Source organism: Notechis scutatus, chromosome 2 (assembly GCF_049901735.1).
Source record: "Notechis scutatus isolate UNSWTSFEM ecotype Mainland chromosome 2, rNotScu1.2, whole genome shotgun sequence".
Lineage (NCBI taxonomy): Eukaryota > Metazoa > Chordata > Lepidosauria > Squamata > Elapidae > Notechis > Notechis scutatus.
Genome location: NC_142010.1, coordinates 76,828,540 through 76,845,204, shown reverse-complemented (window position 1 = coordinate 76,845,204; position 16,665 = coordinate 76,828,540). Strand labels below are relative to the sequence as shown.

At 39.7% G+C, this 16,665-nt stretch overlaps 1 protein-coding gene across 3 annotated transcripts in view; it reads right to left on the bottom strand.

The window, feature by feature from the left end:
• PDGFRB (platelet derived growth factor receptor beta) overlaps positions 1-16,665 on the bottom strand; it is a 96,904-nt gene that overhangs the window by 36,318 nt on the left and 43,921 nt on the right. For all 3 annotated transcript variants that reach the window (XM_026686246.2, XM_087955181.1, XM_087955180.1), the window contains 8 exons: positions 15,468-15,743; positions 14,399-14,665; positions 13,063-13,202; positions 11,228-11,402; positions 5,825-6,017; positions 5,215-5,330; positions 2,094-2,220; positions 1,120-1,325 (listed from right to left, as the gene is read on the bottom strand). In XM_026686246.2, the coding sequence (XP_026542031.2) occupies positions 1,120-1,325; positions 2,094-2,220; positions 5,215-5,330; positions 5,825-6,017; positions 11,228-11,402; positions 13,063-13,202; positions 14,399-14,665; positions 15,468-15,743 (1,500 nt within the window). The remainder of the gene's footprint in view (positions 1-1,119; positions 1,326-2,093; positions 2,221-5,214; positions 5,331-5,824; positions 6,018-11,227; positions 11,403-13,062; positions 13,203-14,398; positions 14,666-15,467; positions 15,744-16,665) is intronic.

Sequence of the window (16,665 nt, the reverse complement as noted above, 5' to 3'; positions counted from 1 at the left end):
CAGATATAAACTTAATGTAAACCAGTCTAAACTTGATTGCAGGAAGTACGATTTCAGCAACAGAGTGATCAATGTCTGGAACTCACTACCTGATTCTGTTGTCACCTGCTCAAATCCCCACTCCTTTACCCTCAAACTAACCTCTATTGACCTCACCCCATTCCTAAGAGGTCTGTAAGGGCTGTGCATAAGCACACAATCGTGCCTACCGTCCCTGTCCTATTGTCCCCAATTATTAGTTCCTATTTCTTATACTTAAACTTATATTTATTCTTATTTCTATTGTGTTGTAAGCTTTTGACAAAATAAATAAAATAAATAAATAAATAAAACCTTTTCTTGATAGATTTCCAGATAGGGCACAGAGACAGAGTATTTGCATTTATCTTCTGAATCATCTCTTGTCATCTGCAACACATCTCGAGGGATCACTCTTGGGTGATCTGGATTTCCCAGCATGGTGTGTGTCTTGCCTGCTTCAGTTGGTCCATAAGCCAATATGCTAGCATTCTGCTCCTTCAGATGGTGTAAGAGAGGCTGAATTGACCCTATGCAGACATCATGTTGGGTGGCTGCCTCACCATAAAACACATCAAACCTGTATTTCATAGTCTCCATCTCATTTCTCCAGTTGAGATTTTCCAAGGAGTGGGTGTCCACACCTCATACACACGGAGCTTCCTGACCTTGTCCAGTTCCCACTGCTAGACATAATTGTACACAAACCTGTACTTTCTCTGAGGCATTATCAGAGCACTTTTGTACTTTAAGATAGATATATAGATAATGTAAAAAAATTGCCTGTTGTTCATATATTTCTCTTTCCCTGCCTTTTTCATGTTTTGCCAGTTAAATGCTTTGACGTTTACTGAAGTTTATTAAATAGCATAAAGTTATATTTTTGCTAGCTATGCTGAGTGGCGTGTGCTTGCTATGATATGAATATAGAGACTAACTGGGATGATGCTGGGTGAAAACTAAACTGGAAATTACTCAGTTATAACAGATGTACAGCACAGCTAGGGGACACAAATCTACTTCTGCCCACACCAGTGCAATAACACTATTGCATTTCTACATGTGTGACAAAAATAATAAGATGGATATTGTAGGACTCACTGTATGGGACCAGGGTGATTTGCTGAGTGTGAGCACCAAGGAGATTTTGAGCTGCACATTGGATAAAGATAGGCTCATCTACTCTGTGAAAGTGGAGCTTGCTTGTCACAACGTATACTTTTCTGTCATCTTCATAAGTGAAATTTGTTTGCAGATTCATCTCTTCTGAGGTGTTTCCCAGGATCTTAGTAGTTTCCCCCGCACACCTGTTTTTGAAAGCAATTAAAGAGAGTTTGACCAGTATCTCCATCATATTGAGTAATATGTTACATCTCTACTGTAGCATATTCCTTTGTCTGCGCATCTAAAGATTAGTCCCACTAAAAGTTTTCTCAGCAGTAGGTTCTGTACATTCAGGAGCTCCATGCTTAGCTTCTCAAGCTGTCCTGCTACAGAGTGAATTATTCAACCCAGAGGCATCTGAGCAGCAGCTATTATTCTTATAATTATTTTGCAGTTCTCTCAAGAGTATTTGTGTAAAAAGCATAATGGCCAATAATTTTGCCCCAAAAACAGCCATTGTGAAACCACAGGGATGATCAGGAAAGGTTTGTGAATTTAACATCTCCTCTTCCACCTCCCCCTTCAAAAATATATGGGATAATGGAACCATCCCAAAACAGGGCTGAATATGCTCAGTAACTATGAAAAGTTGATGGTCAGTTGGAAAAATGAAAAGAGAGGGGGAGGAATGGAGGATAACCTGCCTGTATTGGGTATATTTGGGGACTTGGAAGGCTGGACAGCAGTACCCCTAGGAATGCACTGAGACATTTTGATGCATATTTTACTTCTTGTGAGATTCAAATCATATTCTAACAAGCACAAGATCTGAATTTACTCCACGTATAATGAGATTATAAAAAGATTGATCTGCAGCAAAATCCCATGGCAAGTTCTTTCCTGCTGTTCTCCCCACCCAGGGCTTTAAATGCAAAATCACTCAATATGTTTGGTGCAAATGTTCTCCTTACCATTTGTCATTATTACAGGTATACCAGGTAATCTCTGGTTGGGGCATTCCTTCTGTAGTACAGATCACTGTTTGCTCACCATTTGTTTTGTTGCTACTGTCTTTCAGTTCAGTGACTGTAGCTGGGACTGGTTACATTGGAGAAAAGAATATGAGATAACAAAGAATTGGTTATAGGGATATACAGTTTTTGCAAGGGAAAGCTTCCTGAAAAATGAACAATACAAAAGGTACTTTCTGAGTTAGAAACATGATGTTTAAATTCACTGCTATATCTTACTCAACTGATATTCCATTTATCCTATACTTTATTTATTTTTTTAAATAAATAAACTGATTGCTTTTAGTTTCATATCCATACGCCTCTGGAATTAACTTTATTAGGAAATCCCCTAAAGTGCTGGTGACATACACAGTTACCAGTTATTGAGCAATATTACTACTTGGAAGGTTGCAAATAAATGATGCATTATGGTTATGAGCCTGTCAGTAAATTAATGATCACGTTAAATCACAGAAAACAGGGCAATATTAATACCTAATAGTCAGGCTTGTTATTTTGCATACAGTGGTCCTGCATTGAAGACACACTTTAATGCATGCACAGCAATTGGGAGAATATTTCCATCATCCTACACACACAAAAATGGCAGACTGAAGATGCTATATGATCTTCATTCATGGGAACCACTGCAAATACCTACTATGATAACATGCCAAGGTGTGATTTTTCTTAACAATTATTGCATAAACAATTTGCTAGGTTGGTTTGCAGTATGCTGAACCATAGTTTTTGAGTAATAATGATTGGGTTTACAAGATATGCTAAACCATAATATAGCTTTTAGGCTTCAGATTAGCATGTTGTATGAATCTAGTCAGAACCCTTTAGATAAATAAGAAGACTACAGACCAAGGGACTTCAAACTTGGCAAGTTTAAGACTTGTGGATTTCAACTCCCAGAATTCTTGAACTAACATACTGGAAGAGGAATTCTAGAAGTTCAAGTCCACAAGTCTTAAAGCTGTCAAGTTTGAAGACCCCTGCTATAGACTACAATCACAATCACTTTGGCTAAGAAGTACAAGGATAAGTAATTGTTAAGCTGTGGGAAAGCCATAAAAAAACTTAAATCCTTTAATTAATTAAATGGTCATAGATAAGCTAAGGATCTCCACTTCCTGTTGATAGAGAGCAATTTAGTTCATTAACACAGCTTTATCCTAATAAATAATTAAATGTCAAGATGGTGCCACAACTTTTTGGTTGAAGCCCTTTTAGTAGTGTTGCACATGTGGCTCTCATAAAAAATGGTGCACTGTTATGGCTGCGAATTTAACTTTAAAAAAATTCCCATCGCTTCATCTCCCAAAGATGCCCCTGAATGAAATTCTTGTCAATGTTGAGTTTCTTAAGTAGCTTCACTGACTTTGATGCAGGGAGCTGGACATGGACAATAACACATGACAAAGGAAAGTCTGGAGTAACAACCACACAGCGCACTTGGAAGGAAGAATGGAAAACTGTTCTACTCCTTAATGGGACAATTTCAAGACTCACTAGAAAGTGATGGCTCTTAGGGAAGGAAGAAGCTTTTTGCTCAAGAGGCATAAGAAGCCCTTGAGAATTGTGTCAAATGAAAATTGCACTAGAAGTTAAAATGACCCATTTATTTATTAGACACTAATCTCCCCCAGCAAAAAAAAAAAAAGAAGAAGAAGACACCCAATCCAAAGATTCTGGGAAGTTTAGAACAATAAAAATAAAAGGAATATTAAAACAAAAAGCAATAAAGAATACACTATGGCCCATAAATGTATCTTAGGCATCATAGTCTCCCTTATTAAATAAAAGGTTTTAGCATTTTTTTGAGCAGTGAAACAATGTGAGCCAGGCTCTGGGGACAGAATGTTTTGCAATTTGGAAGTTATCCAAGAGAAGGCCTCTAAATCATATTCCTTTTATTTCTTGCCATTATTCTTTAAGATGGCCTTCCCTATTATTTCTCCAATACTCCAATACCTCCTATTTATGTTTACCTTTTTGGCTAAAAAGGGGAAAATGTGCAATCCTAAATTCTTATCTTTCAAATCCCATTATACAGATTTTGCAATTTTCTGTCTTGCCTTTGAACCCAATACCGCAGCTCCCTGTTTAGATTGCAGTCATCCAAACAACCACTAGATGGAAGGCTTTTATTGAACAGCAGGAGAGTATAGAATATATTTGGAAAGCATGACTGATGAAAGAAGCCTCTCTCAATCTCCGTTGTTTTAATAAGATTCCCCTCATCTTTTGATAGCTGCATGAAGGAGCTGCAAGTATACCAGGGACACCCTACTGCGTGCTAATATTCAGCTGTAGCTGATAAAGGAGGAATGTGCAGACATTCACAGCTTGCTTCATTTTCCAAACTGCCCAGGTTCTGAAAAGACCACAACAAAAGAGGACAGTCAATGTCTTTGATTCTCCAGATGGCATCGGCCAGAAATAGGATTATGTTCTCAATCAGAGACTCTTACACATGTCTATTCTTCATTCTGCCAGGTTTTGCCAGTGGACTGTCTTTGGATTCTCTCCTTAACATTGACAAATGATAGCCAATGGCTACAGTTCTTGAACAGAAGTTCCAAGTAGGGGTGTGGTTAGCCTAGGAAGCCACAACTGGTTTTTTTTCTCCCCTATCACCGTCCTTGCTCAAGGGGAAACATATTCTCTTTGGATAGCCAAGACTATGTGCTAAAATTGGCTCTGAAAGAAAGTTATTTTTTTTCTTTTTGCAAGAAATCTCATGATATTTTGCATTCCCAAAAGTCTTATGAGAGTCCATGTATTATACAGGTATAATCCTTGACTACTCATTTAGTAACCGGTCAAAGTTATAGCAGACTCTTCCCCCCTCAAAAAAACCCTCTACTTATGACCAGGTCCTCAAGTTATAACCGTTATAGCACCTCCATGGTGATTCACCTTACACTTGGTATACTTAAGTGAAAATTAACTGCCCTGTCCTGGATATTTAAAAGATGATTTAAAATAAAGATACATTTAATAAAGTATAATCTTTGCAAAGAGGTTCTTTTGGCTGTAAATAAAACTGATTGCAAGGTGGTGGGCTCACCATTAATCTGCAAATAAAAGGAGAGTTCTTTTACGTCATCTTCGTGAAATGCTCGGACAGTGTACAAACCTCCCTCACTTGCTTTCACCCTTACGAGGGTCAGAGTAGTCTGATACCTGGGTGGGAAAAAGAATCTTGCAACAGTCACAATAGTGGAGCTTATATGGGAGCACAAATGACGTTACTTTTCAAAGGGAAAATTTCCACTCAAAGAGAGAAACCCATTTTAGTTAAGCTAGAATGAATTGTGATATTTGACAAACTAGAATTTGCCATCATGTGTTAAATGAGAGCTAACTTAAAAGATACATAGTGTGCCATCTCACTCTGATTTCTAATTTAATAAATATATGTTCCTGGATGCTTGATTTATATTGGACCAATGAATACAAAGAAAGGGAAACAAAAAATATTTTCTTTATCCTTGTATTATTGATATTATCCACTTTTTCCATATAGATGCAAAGCTTTAGGAAATCCATTAGTGACACTAGATTTTTCTTAGTAAAGGGAGGACAGATACCTGTCCATAATGTATACAGTATATCAATTAAAAATAATAGATGGCTTAATGCTGCATACACTAAAATGTTGAGATGAAACAGTTTACCTGGTTTCTGACAAATTCCTGCTGTTGATAGCAAAATCACTGTTGCTCTCAGAAGTCAGGGGCTTCTTGTTCTGAAACCAGTCGATGGTTGGACTTGGATAGGCTTCCATCTGTATCAAAAAGGTGTGACTTTTGTGCAGTTCTGCAAATATGGTCTCATTTAGAACAGTGTGAAAAGTCACGAAGCCACGCTCTAGGTCAGAAAGGGTGAATCGAAAAGACACAAATTGACCTGTATTAATTTTTTTGTTTGACAATGTGTGTTAATGATGAGGAGAGTTCATTGGCACAAATTGATTATTTTAATAAGCAGCATAAAACTATGTGTTTTAAAGGCCCGTGATAGCAAACCTATGGCACACAAAGCCATTGGTGTGGGCACGCGAGACCCAGCCAAACTTACCTGCATTACGCATGCATGTGTCTCTTAGCTGATTTTTGGCTTGTTTGAGGCCATTTTCACCCTCCTGGAGGCTCAAGGGAAGCCTCTGCAGCCTCGGGAGGCTGAAAAACGGGCCTTCCAGAAATATCGGAAGTGTGGAAACAGGTCCATTTTCAGCCTCCCGAAGCTCCAGAGTCTTTCTTCAAGCCTCCGGGAGGGCGAAAATGGCTCTAGAGGCCCTCCTGGGCTCCAGAGGCCCTCCAGAGGCTGAAAACGGGCACTTCTGTTATTCCCAGAAGGCCTGTTTTTCAGCCTCCCGAGGTTTCCCTTGAGCCTCCGGGAGGGTGAAAATGGCCTCAAATGGGCCGAAAATCAGTTGGAAGGCGCACGCATGGGCAGTGCAGGTAAGGGAGCGGGATGGGGGTATTGCACATGCATACGCAGGGGGGAGCGGGGTGCATTGCATTGTGGGTGCTGGCACGCGTGCATTTTCAGCACACCACAACAAAAAGGTTCACTATCACTGCTATAGGCCATATCAAAATACAAGATTCAAACATGTATTACCAATAAAATCCTATAAAAGTAATTTAAAATAAGAATAGGATAAAATACAATTATTATGGAATAAAATACAATAATGTAATACATAAATATGTAAAATAGTATAAAATAACATAAAATTGTATTTCTGTGACACCCCTACAATCTACCCCAATCAGGCCCACATATGCTGATCTCAATGGGACCATTTTAGTCAGAAACTCTCCTATATTAAATGTTTTCAAATTCTGGCCACACATGACTAGATATGGGAATAGGATTGCTTTCACGTAAAACTGAAGTGAAAATAGTTGATTTTATTGCAAAAGAAATTAAAATACAATTATTTACCAAAATTATTGAAAATAATCTGAATATATGTTTGATATGAAGCCTCAAAAATATCTTGCAAACCAGTTGTTACACTTTTCTTAAAAGTTGACGATTCAGTTACCTCACCGACAATTTTTGTTGAGCTAGTTGATTGGAAAAAAAAGATGCAGAGACAACATGTTCTTCAATTATTGAAAGTTTAAATAATTATTGGGTTTACTGAGAACTACCTAGAAAAAAAAATTCATAGGATTTTTGCTCCAATGGTACCAATGTTATGCTTGGGAGAAAATCTGGAGTCAGCACTAGAATAGCGAAAGATTTTTCAAACATCATAATAAGGCACTGCTTAAGCCATCACCTCCAACTTGTTTTAGATGATTTGATAAAGGAAATAAAGCAAGTAAATCGTTTTAAAATATTTATTGATAAGATATATACTATTTTTTCATCAATCCAATAAGAACCAAACTGAATTTATCAAAATGTCTGAACAACTTGGAATTTAAATTATAAAGATTGGTAGAGTTTAGGAACCAAGATGGGCTGCCTGTAGTTTAAGGTCAACCCTAGTTGTGGAGTGTGTTTATCTAGTGCTACATCACCATTTTCATTCAAATGAAAAATACTTAGATATGGCTACCCATTTTGAAAATATATATTTTATGACTGATTTAGCATTGATGATTGATATTCTAAATCAGTGGTTCTCAACCTGTGTGTCGCAACCCCTTTGGCGGTCGAACGATTTATTGATTTATTGAATTTATATTGCTGCCTATTCGCCTGTGGTGACTCGAGGCGGCTTACAGAATATAAAAACACATTTAAAACAATAAAAACTAAAAAAAATCAAATAAATTAATAAAGTACAATATAACAAAATTACCCCCCAACTCCCACCCCTGCTCCAATGACAGCAGATCACACAAGCTATTTAATGGGCTCTATCCCGCTCTGGGTTTTCCAGGCCTGCTGGCAGAACCAGGTCTTCAGCAGCTTCCAGAAGAATATTAGAGTGGGGGCCATTCTAATTTCTGGGGGAATGATGTTCCAGAGAGAGGGAGCCACTATGGAGAAGGCCCTTCTCCTGGGTCCCACCAGGTATATCTCCCTTGGGGATGGACCTGCAACACTCTCTGCCTCCCTGCTCTGATGGGTTGGGTAGGTGTGACTGGCAAGAGATGGTCCCTCAGATAATCTGGTCCCAAGCCATGAAGGGCTTTAAAGGTGTCAACCAGCACCTTGAATTGCACCTGGAAGCAAATAGGCAACCAATGCAGGTCCTGCAGGAGAGATGAAACATGTGCACACTGGGGCCTGCACAAAACCATGTGGGCTGCTGCATTTTGCACCAACTGAAGTTTCTGGATGCTGTCCAAGGGCAGCCCCATGTAGATAGTGTTGCAATAGTCAAGATGGGAGGTGACTAGGGCATGAATGACTGTGAGTAGGGACTGTTGGTCCAGGAAAGGGCGTAACTGGTGTATAACCCGCAGTTGTGCAAAAGGCCCTCCTGGCCATGACTGCCACCTGTTCTTTGAGCAGGAGTTGTGAGTCCAGGAAAACCAATAGATTATGTACAGGATCTGTTTGGGATAGTGCCACCCCATCCAAAACCAAAGGTGGCAATTCTCCCTGAGCCAACGAACCCCAAACCCAGAGCCACTCAGTCTTGCAAGGGTTTAGTTTCAACCTGTTGCTCCCCATCCAGCCCCTAACAGCCTCCAGGCACTGCAAGTGGGAGGACACAGCAACACTTAACTCACCACGGGCTGAGACATACAGTTGAGTATCATCAGCATATAGGTGATACCTCAGTCCATGGTGACATATGATCTCACCCAGTGGCTTCATATAAATGTTGAACAGGAGCGAAGAGAGTGCCGAGTCCTACAGAAATCTATAAAGCAGTGGGTGAGGGCTGGATCTCTCCCCTCCTATCAACACCGACTGAGAGCAGCTGCAGAGGAAGGAAGTGAACCAGGAGAGCACAAGGCCACCCGCTCCTATCCCCCAAAGCAGTCCCAAGAGAATCCAATGGTTGATGGTATTGAAAGCCACTGAGTAGAACAAGGATGGATGCACTATCCTCATTCTGCTCCCGTCAGAGATCATCCAAAAATGTGACCAATCCGTTTCTGTCTCCAGGGAGTCCCAGCTGTGTTTATGCAGCTCATTAACAAGGTGTTACATGAACATCTCTATCGTCCCAAATCCAGGTCTCAAAACTGCCATTGGCCAGCACCCGCAGACACAAGAAAGAAGTCAGGACACATGCCTACATACAGTGTTTCCTTTAACACACACACCCCCTTGGAAATCTGATAGGGCAGCAACAACAGACAGTGAGTCCCATGTAAAGCTAGCACTGTGAGCTTTGCCTGGCAGCACTGCTTTTATTTCCTTCTTAAAAAGTTCGCCCATCCGGCAGCCTACCCACTCAGGAGCTCTCCCCCCATGCTGGTTTCTTCGGTCTCCGCCAATCCCCAGCGGAAGGTCAAGACAGCATCTGCTCTGTAAGTGTTTTCAGGGTAAGTCCTGCTGCTCCTGCTGCCTCTGGCTGCCTCATCCATCACCTGCCACATTTGGGCATTGTGGAACTCTGACGTGACATGCTGCTCAGTGGTGGGTTGCGGAGCTATGACGCGGCCCTTCCTGGATGTCTGTTGTGCGCCGTGGCCTCTAATGCAACCGTTCATGCTGCTGCCATGCCATCCGCTGCCAATCCTCATGGTGCTGCACCTCCCACCACCTGTCCCTCTGAAATGGCAAGCCCATGGCTGTAGGCCAAGCTTGACACCAGGCCTGAATCCTGATTGGTAGAGGTTAAGATAATCTGTTTCATCCAGAAACCTCTGAAGTTGCCACGTGACCACCTTCCCCAAAAAGGGAAGATTGGAGACAGGTTGGAAATTATCCAACCAGCTAGAGTCCAACGATGCCTTCTTAAGAAGAGGGCAGACCACAGCCTCCTTAAAGTGCTGTGGCACCATCCCCTCCTGTAGAGAAGCATTAATCACCGCCAGAGTTCACCCGTCTGTCACCTCCTGGGAAACTTTCATAAGCCAGGAGGGACATGGACAGAAGTTTCCCTCTATAGAAGCAACCAAAATGCATCAAAATTTTAGGCAACTGCAGTAGTAACATTGGCTCATCACCAAGTTAATTCCCTCATATCAAAACCAAGTTTTTGCCTAGGAATTCCTTGATTTTCTTTAGTTCCCCTTCAACATGAAGCGTTATTTTGCAAACAAATATTTCTCAGTGTTTCTGAATTGAACAAAACTATCAGGCAACTAATAAGAAAATACTGTTGTGCTCTTTTTGTGAGCAATTTGAGCAGAAGCTTGGCATATCATCACACAAGGCTTTGTGAAAGAAAACCAGGGTCTGGAACACAATCCCAGTTTAATTAAAAAAGAAAAAACCCCATCCTGTGCCACTTATGCAATCTGTATCTTTTCCTGGAAAAAAATAGCTGACATCTTGAGCAAAATATAAGAGATGCCTTGTAATTTTGTTTATAGTCTTTTATGACAAATGTTCATTTCTTAAACAACACAAAATGACAGCGGTAAACTGATTTACCCATTACAGGTAGTCCTCGGCTTATGACCACAGTTGAGCCTAGAATTTATGTTGCTAAGTGAAACATTTGTTAAGTGGGTTTTGTCCCTTTTTATGACTTTTCTTGCCACTTTTGTTAAGTGAATCACTGCAATTGTTAAGTTAGTCTGTTAAGCAAATCTGGGTTCCCCATTGATTCTGCTCGACAGAAGGTCACAAAAGCAGATCACATGACTCCAGGACATGCAACCGTCATAAATATGAACCAATTGCCCAGCATCTGAGTTTTGATCATGTGACCACGGGGATGCTGCAATGGTTGTAAGTGTGAAAAATGGCCATAAGTCACTTTTTCCAGTGCTGTTGTAACTATGACCTAAATGTCACTAAATGAACTGTGGTAAGTAGAGGACTACCTGCATTATTATTTTTCAACTGGAATGAATTCAAAGAGATTTGTTTTCCAATGTTGCCTATGAAAATCAGCACTACTGAAATGCCTAAAGCCATAAAAGTTATTTCAGGAAGATTTGGTATCAGCCTGGCGACAAAGAAAAAGATTTTGCCTAACATACCAATCACTCTGATGAAGATACTTTGTTCTTCTTGTTGTCCAAAATACGTGTCCCTGGCCTCACATGCATATAGACCTTGATCATCCAAGTCTGCATTGTGAATAGTTAAGGTGGAACTAGTATAATGTTTGTCTCCTGAAACAATGTGCGTCATGGGTTTTACCTCTTTGCCTACCTGTAAAAGATAGTAAAAATAATGCAGTGGAAGTAATACTCCGTACTAGTCCATTTAGAGTTTCCAAAGCTCAAACAAGGAACATAGCCATAGGCTGTCTCAAATGATTAAATGCTTTTATTTAATATATTTTCTTTACGGTGAAAATATGACAATTGTTCCTCTTTTTTTAGCATAGTGCCTGATGGTTGCATGGCACGTGTGACATGGAAGATTTCAGTAGAAAACATACCAATAGCAAACCTGAAATATACACGATAAAAGCACAGTATACCTTTTCCCTTCTCAAGAAGCAGGAGACTAATTCTCTTTTGCAGAACACTTCTTTGATGAGGATATTGGATAGTAATGAAAATATAAATCTGCTACTCTGGATGATAAAATGCACATCGTTCTCAGCCTCCATGTTATATTTTTTGGAAAAAAAAACATGAGTTGCCACAGAATATCTGTGTTGATATTAACAAGGCAGTATTCCAATCTCAGATACACAGAGGAGAAGTGAAGGGGAAAAAAAGTCTCTAAATTGCAAAATAATTTGCAAAGTGACCGAGATGAATTAAATACTGAGAAGATGCTGCTGATTTCTGGATCTGAGCTTTAGGATTGGGGAGATAAGCCTTAAAGCATTCTCCTTTAGGGATCTGGGGACTCTCTTGGATTTGCACTCATGCTGTGGACAGTCACATAACTTCAATGATAAGAAGGGCCTTTTATCAGCGTTTGCTGATAATCCCGGTTCACTCCTATCTAAAGGAGAAAGACCTGTTTTTGGTAAATCATGTGATAATCACAAGGTTGGTGAATTGTAAAGCTGTTGTTTAGCCAGTGCTTGAAAGTGGATCCAGAAACTGTTGTTGATCAGAAGACAGAAGCATCCTGGTTGTCCACAATAACCCACCCATTGGAATAGCTTCACTTCTTTCTGGCTCTCGTCTGAGGCCAATTCAAAATGTTCACAGTGAGACCAAGCTACTTATTGGACTATTCCCGTATAATTGACCATTATTTAGGGACTTAAATATAATTAGCACCAACAACAGATTAGGCTTTTCCTATGGTGGGGCCAACATGAATGAATCTGGTAGAGTATATACAATATACATTTTGTCATTTTGGCTTTATTGTGATTAGGAAAGAATGTCTGCAGTTCTTTCTGTAATAATTAGGAAAGGAAATGTCTTTGTTTTGCTTAGAGGACCAAATGTTTAATTGCCATTTTGCAGTAATATCTAAGCATATTTCTCTAAGATATCTCAGGGTCTATTTTATTTCCTATGACTAGAATATAATTCTTTATTGGCCAAGTGTGATTGGACACACAAGGAATTTTCTCCGATGCCTAAGTTCTCAGTGTACATACAAGCATCAGGTGATAAATCATGATGATAATGATAATACAATCATCACGAATCATAAGATGGAAAACTCAGTAATAGCCATAAGATAATAAATAAAACAATCAGCACAAGTCATAACAACAAAGTAATAGTCATAAGATGCTAAAGGAATAGGTCATATGAAAGATAAGGATAAATAATAGTAATACAGCCCTACTACATGGTTTGATATCAGACAGTGATAAGACAGTGTTGTGGAAATTAGAAAACACAGACACAAATGCAAACACTCACACAAAGATCCATGCCTACTTGCTTACCATCTGTCCAGGATAACGCCAGGTATAACCGATCAACTCAACGCCTCTTACTGCACACGTCACAATAATATTTTCACCTTGTTTCAAAATAGTTTGCACTGCGCTGATAGAAACATTGATGAAGGATGAAGGAAAAGGAACTGTAAAAGAACCAAACTAGTGAATAGAGAAGAAAGTTAGCTCACAGCAACTTTTATATGAAAACAAAACAAAACACAATTTCAGCAACCTCAATCAATATGCCGCTGTCTCAGTGTGAGAAAATAGTTTTCTGTGGGTTTCACTGCATGGACAATTTGAAAACTTCAATATTAATAAAGCATAAGATGTTAACAATGAATAATAACTACCCCAGTACAGAACTACAAGAGGCTCTAAAGTGGAGTTCTTGATGCTCTTGATGGTTTAGTTGTTTGCTTGCAGATGTTTTATTACCCAACTAGGTAACACCCTCAGGCTGATGATGTTACTTAGTTGGGTAATAAAATGTCTGCAAGCAAACAACGAAGCTCAGAGAGCATCAAGGACTCCATATTCAATCCTGAGGTAGATACATTCTCTTCTATTAGAACCTAAAATCTTAAAATCTTGTGGAGAACAGGACAAAGGCCTTCGCCTGGCATTGAACTTAATCACAGTGGAGATCTGAGTATATTTCTCCTCAGGCAAATCAACAAGGTGACTTGACATGACCATTCCCTCAAGTTCAGATTGAAAGAATGTCAGAAAAATAAATTCACATTGTAATAATCAGACAAATGCCCAAATGCAAAGCAGCATAAATATTATAGCTTAGATCAAACAGATTCAGCCTCCTATCACAGACATATCAGCCCTGCTCAAGTGCCAAAAAGTAGTCCATTACTTTCGCAAGTAATGATGTAACTTCCACTGCAACATGTTCACTTCTCAGTTGTTTAATGAATGTGCTCTCACTTAAAACAGAAGTATTTTTTTCCAAAGGAAGTAAAGATGGATCTCTTTGCAAAGCTTGCTCAACATTTTTAGGGAAGCAGATACACTTGCTGAGTGGTGCAGTAGTTAGAATGCAGTATTGCAGGGCAATTCTGCTGACTGCTGGCATTTGATTGGCTCAAGGTTGACTCAGCCTTCCATCCTTCCAAGGTCAGTAAAATGAGGACCCAGATTGTTGGAGTCAATATGCTGACTCTGCTTAGAGAGTGCTGTAAAGCACTATATAAGTCTAAGTGCTATTCCCAATGCACCCCTGTCTAGGATGATGTCTTGTTTTCATTAAGAGAATCCTTTCTGCTCCACACACTGGTTAATGCTATGCATAATAATGAAAACATGTAAACACTGATGCAAGATTCACCTTGGATAGTGTAGACATAGAATGTTTCAGACTCAAACTCTTCATCTTCTATCATTGCCTTGCAGATATAGGTCCTGTCTTCAAACCGTCCTTTAAAGCCTTGCTGTGGAAAATACATTCCAGGGACTGGATCATTAACCCTCTTTTCATGAAGAGATACTGTGGCATTGGGGTTTGTCACACGGCAAGGAATAACGACTTCACCATAACCTGGGCTGAACACAAAGGTCTCTTCAGGGATGCTTGGTAGGAAAGGCATGGAGAGATCTGTGAAGAAGAACGGAGAGAAGCTGGTTTTGACATTGACTAGGGAGGTATCTAAATCACAAAGACTGAAGACAGATTATTGATTACCTCTTAGATGAAATAAGGGATACACTTGTGACCAGAGCAGCTCAGTATGGAATGTGGAAGAGAAATGCAACAATGACATTTTCTCTGCAGAGAGATGTGGCTTGGTTCCTCTCGATTATATCGTTCCATGGTATAATAGATGTGTGTATGTTTTGGGGTTTAGCATGTGTATGAGTGCATATACATGTACATTTCCATAGCTGGTATAGTAGGCATTGGGTTTAAACAGGCTGCAAGGTTGTAATTTTTATATATGGAGGCAGAGGAATTTATCTCAAAGAAAAAACCCTGTGTCTTAACCCTGTATTGACACCATAGATGGGTTTAAAGGAGTCTTTATTCTCATAGATGAAATTTGTAGGGTCTCCATTACAGTGGTGGCCACAGCCAAAGCCACAAGGTATGCAGTATATAAAAAACAAAATAAAGATTTACATCTAGGCATTTTACTTCAACTCTTGAAGGCCCTCCCCAGCAGGTAGATGATAGTAGGAAGAAGAAAATACTGTATTATTAATATTCTAGGAAAAGTAGTGTGGCCTGGAAAATGTGTAAATTTGACTGAGTTATCTGGAAAGCCATGTTTGCATCCACAACAGAGTCCTTGATTTTTTCCCCCTGTACTTTCTGTTCATTCCACAGAAACAAATACCTGCATATGCATGAAGCATAAGTTACATGATTAAAAGTATCAAAGTTGTGCAATCGCCAATACCTGGTACAAAAACGTAGATGGACTTTCCATCCAGGGCTTGATCGTTGGTGCAGGAATATTCACCTGTGTTCAAACCAGTCAAGTTCCTTAATGTGAGGGTGTTGGTAAAAATGGTGCCCCTTTTCTCCAGGACAGTGTCTAATTTGGTATGCTTGTTGTCTGTTTTCCAGTGAACCTCGTTGTGGCTTGAACATTTCAGGGTAAAATCAGTGTAGAGGTTGAGGACAACTTCATGGGCACTGGGAGTAATTTCCAGGGAGCTGATTTCTTTCGCACCTTTAAGAGATCATTTGGAAATGAAATGAGCAAGCGACAGAACATAGGGCATCGCAGAAGAATGTACAGAGATGAATGTAAGGACAGGGATAAAAACGAAGCAACATCTTTCTGAATAATGTAAACATTAGAGCTGCTTGAAAAGCAAAATCATTTTCCATTTGGAGGCAGGGGTTAGAGGCCAGCCAGTCAAGAAATTTGATAAAAAATGAATTCATAGTCATGAATGAAAGGGTCTTGTTTTCCATCTAATGCCTTTTCCTTCTAGGAAGATCCTGAGATTGGACTCCAGCAGAACAATAAATTATGAGTAATTGCACAATGTGAGTATAATTCAGGCATTGTGTACAGAACAACTGGAAAACTCCTGTATAATAAGGATATTTTTTTTTCCTCCTAGAACGTGGCATATTCTGGCCCATTAATTTTGACCCCTGTTACTGAAGTGTCTGCTGTGGTTTGTATTAAAGAAATCTAAACAAGCTAAGGATGTGAAATGAAAATGAAAATTGCCAGGAAATCCATGGGAAACGATACCATAGACAGCATTTTCCTGAATTGCTTCCTACAAATCTTAACAATGTGCCTCTTTTCTCTGCTGGCAGTAGCACCAGCCATACAACTCACCTCTTTCAAACCTCCACATCCTTTCCTAAATAGACACTTCTTACAGTTGAGTCACCAACCAGAAGATGGCTTCTCTTTTTGGATAACCTACTCACCACATATTGCTGATTTACAACACCTGCAACCCTTCCTTATCCAAGACCTCTTTTTCCTTGCAGACTACAATCCTCTGCCTAGTTCAGTCATCACCACCACAAACAGCTGAACCTGCCACCTTAATATCCCTATGAAGTTCAGTAGGGACACTTAACTATTATGCAGGGACACACCAAAAGCACCGTGTTTATGATCTACA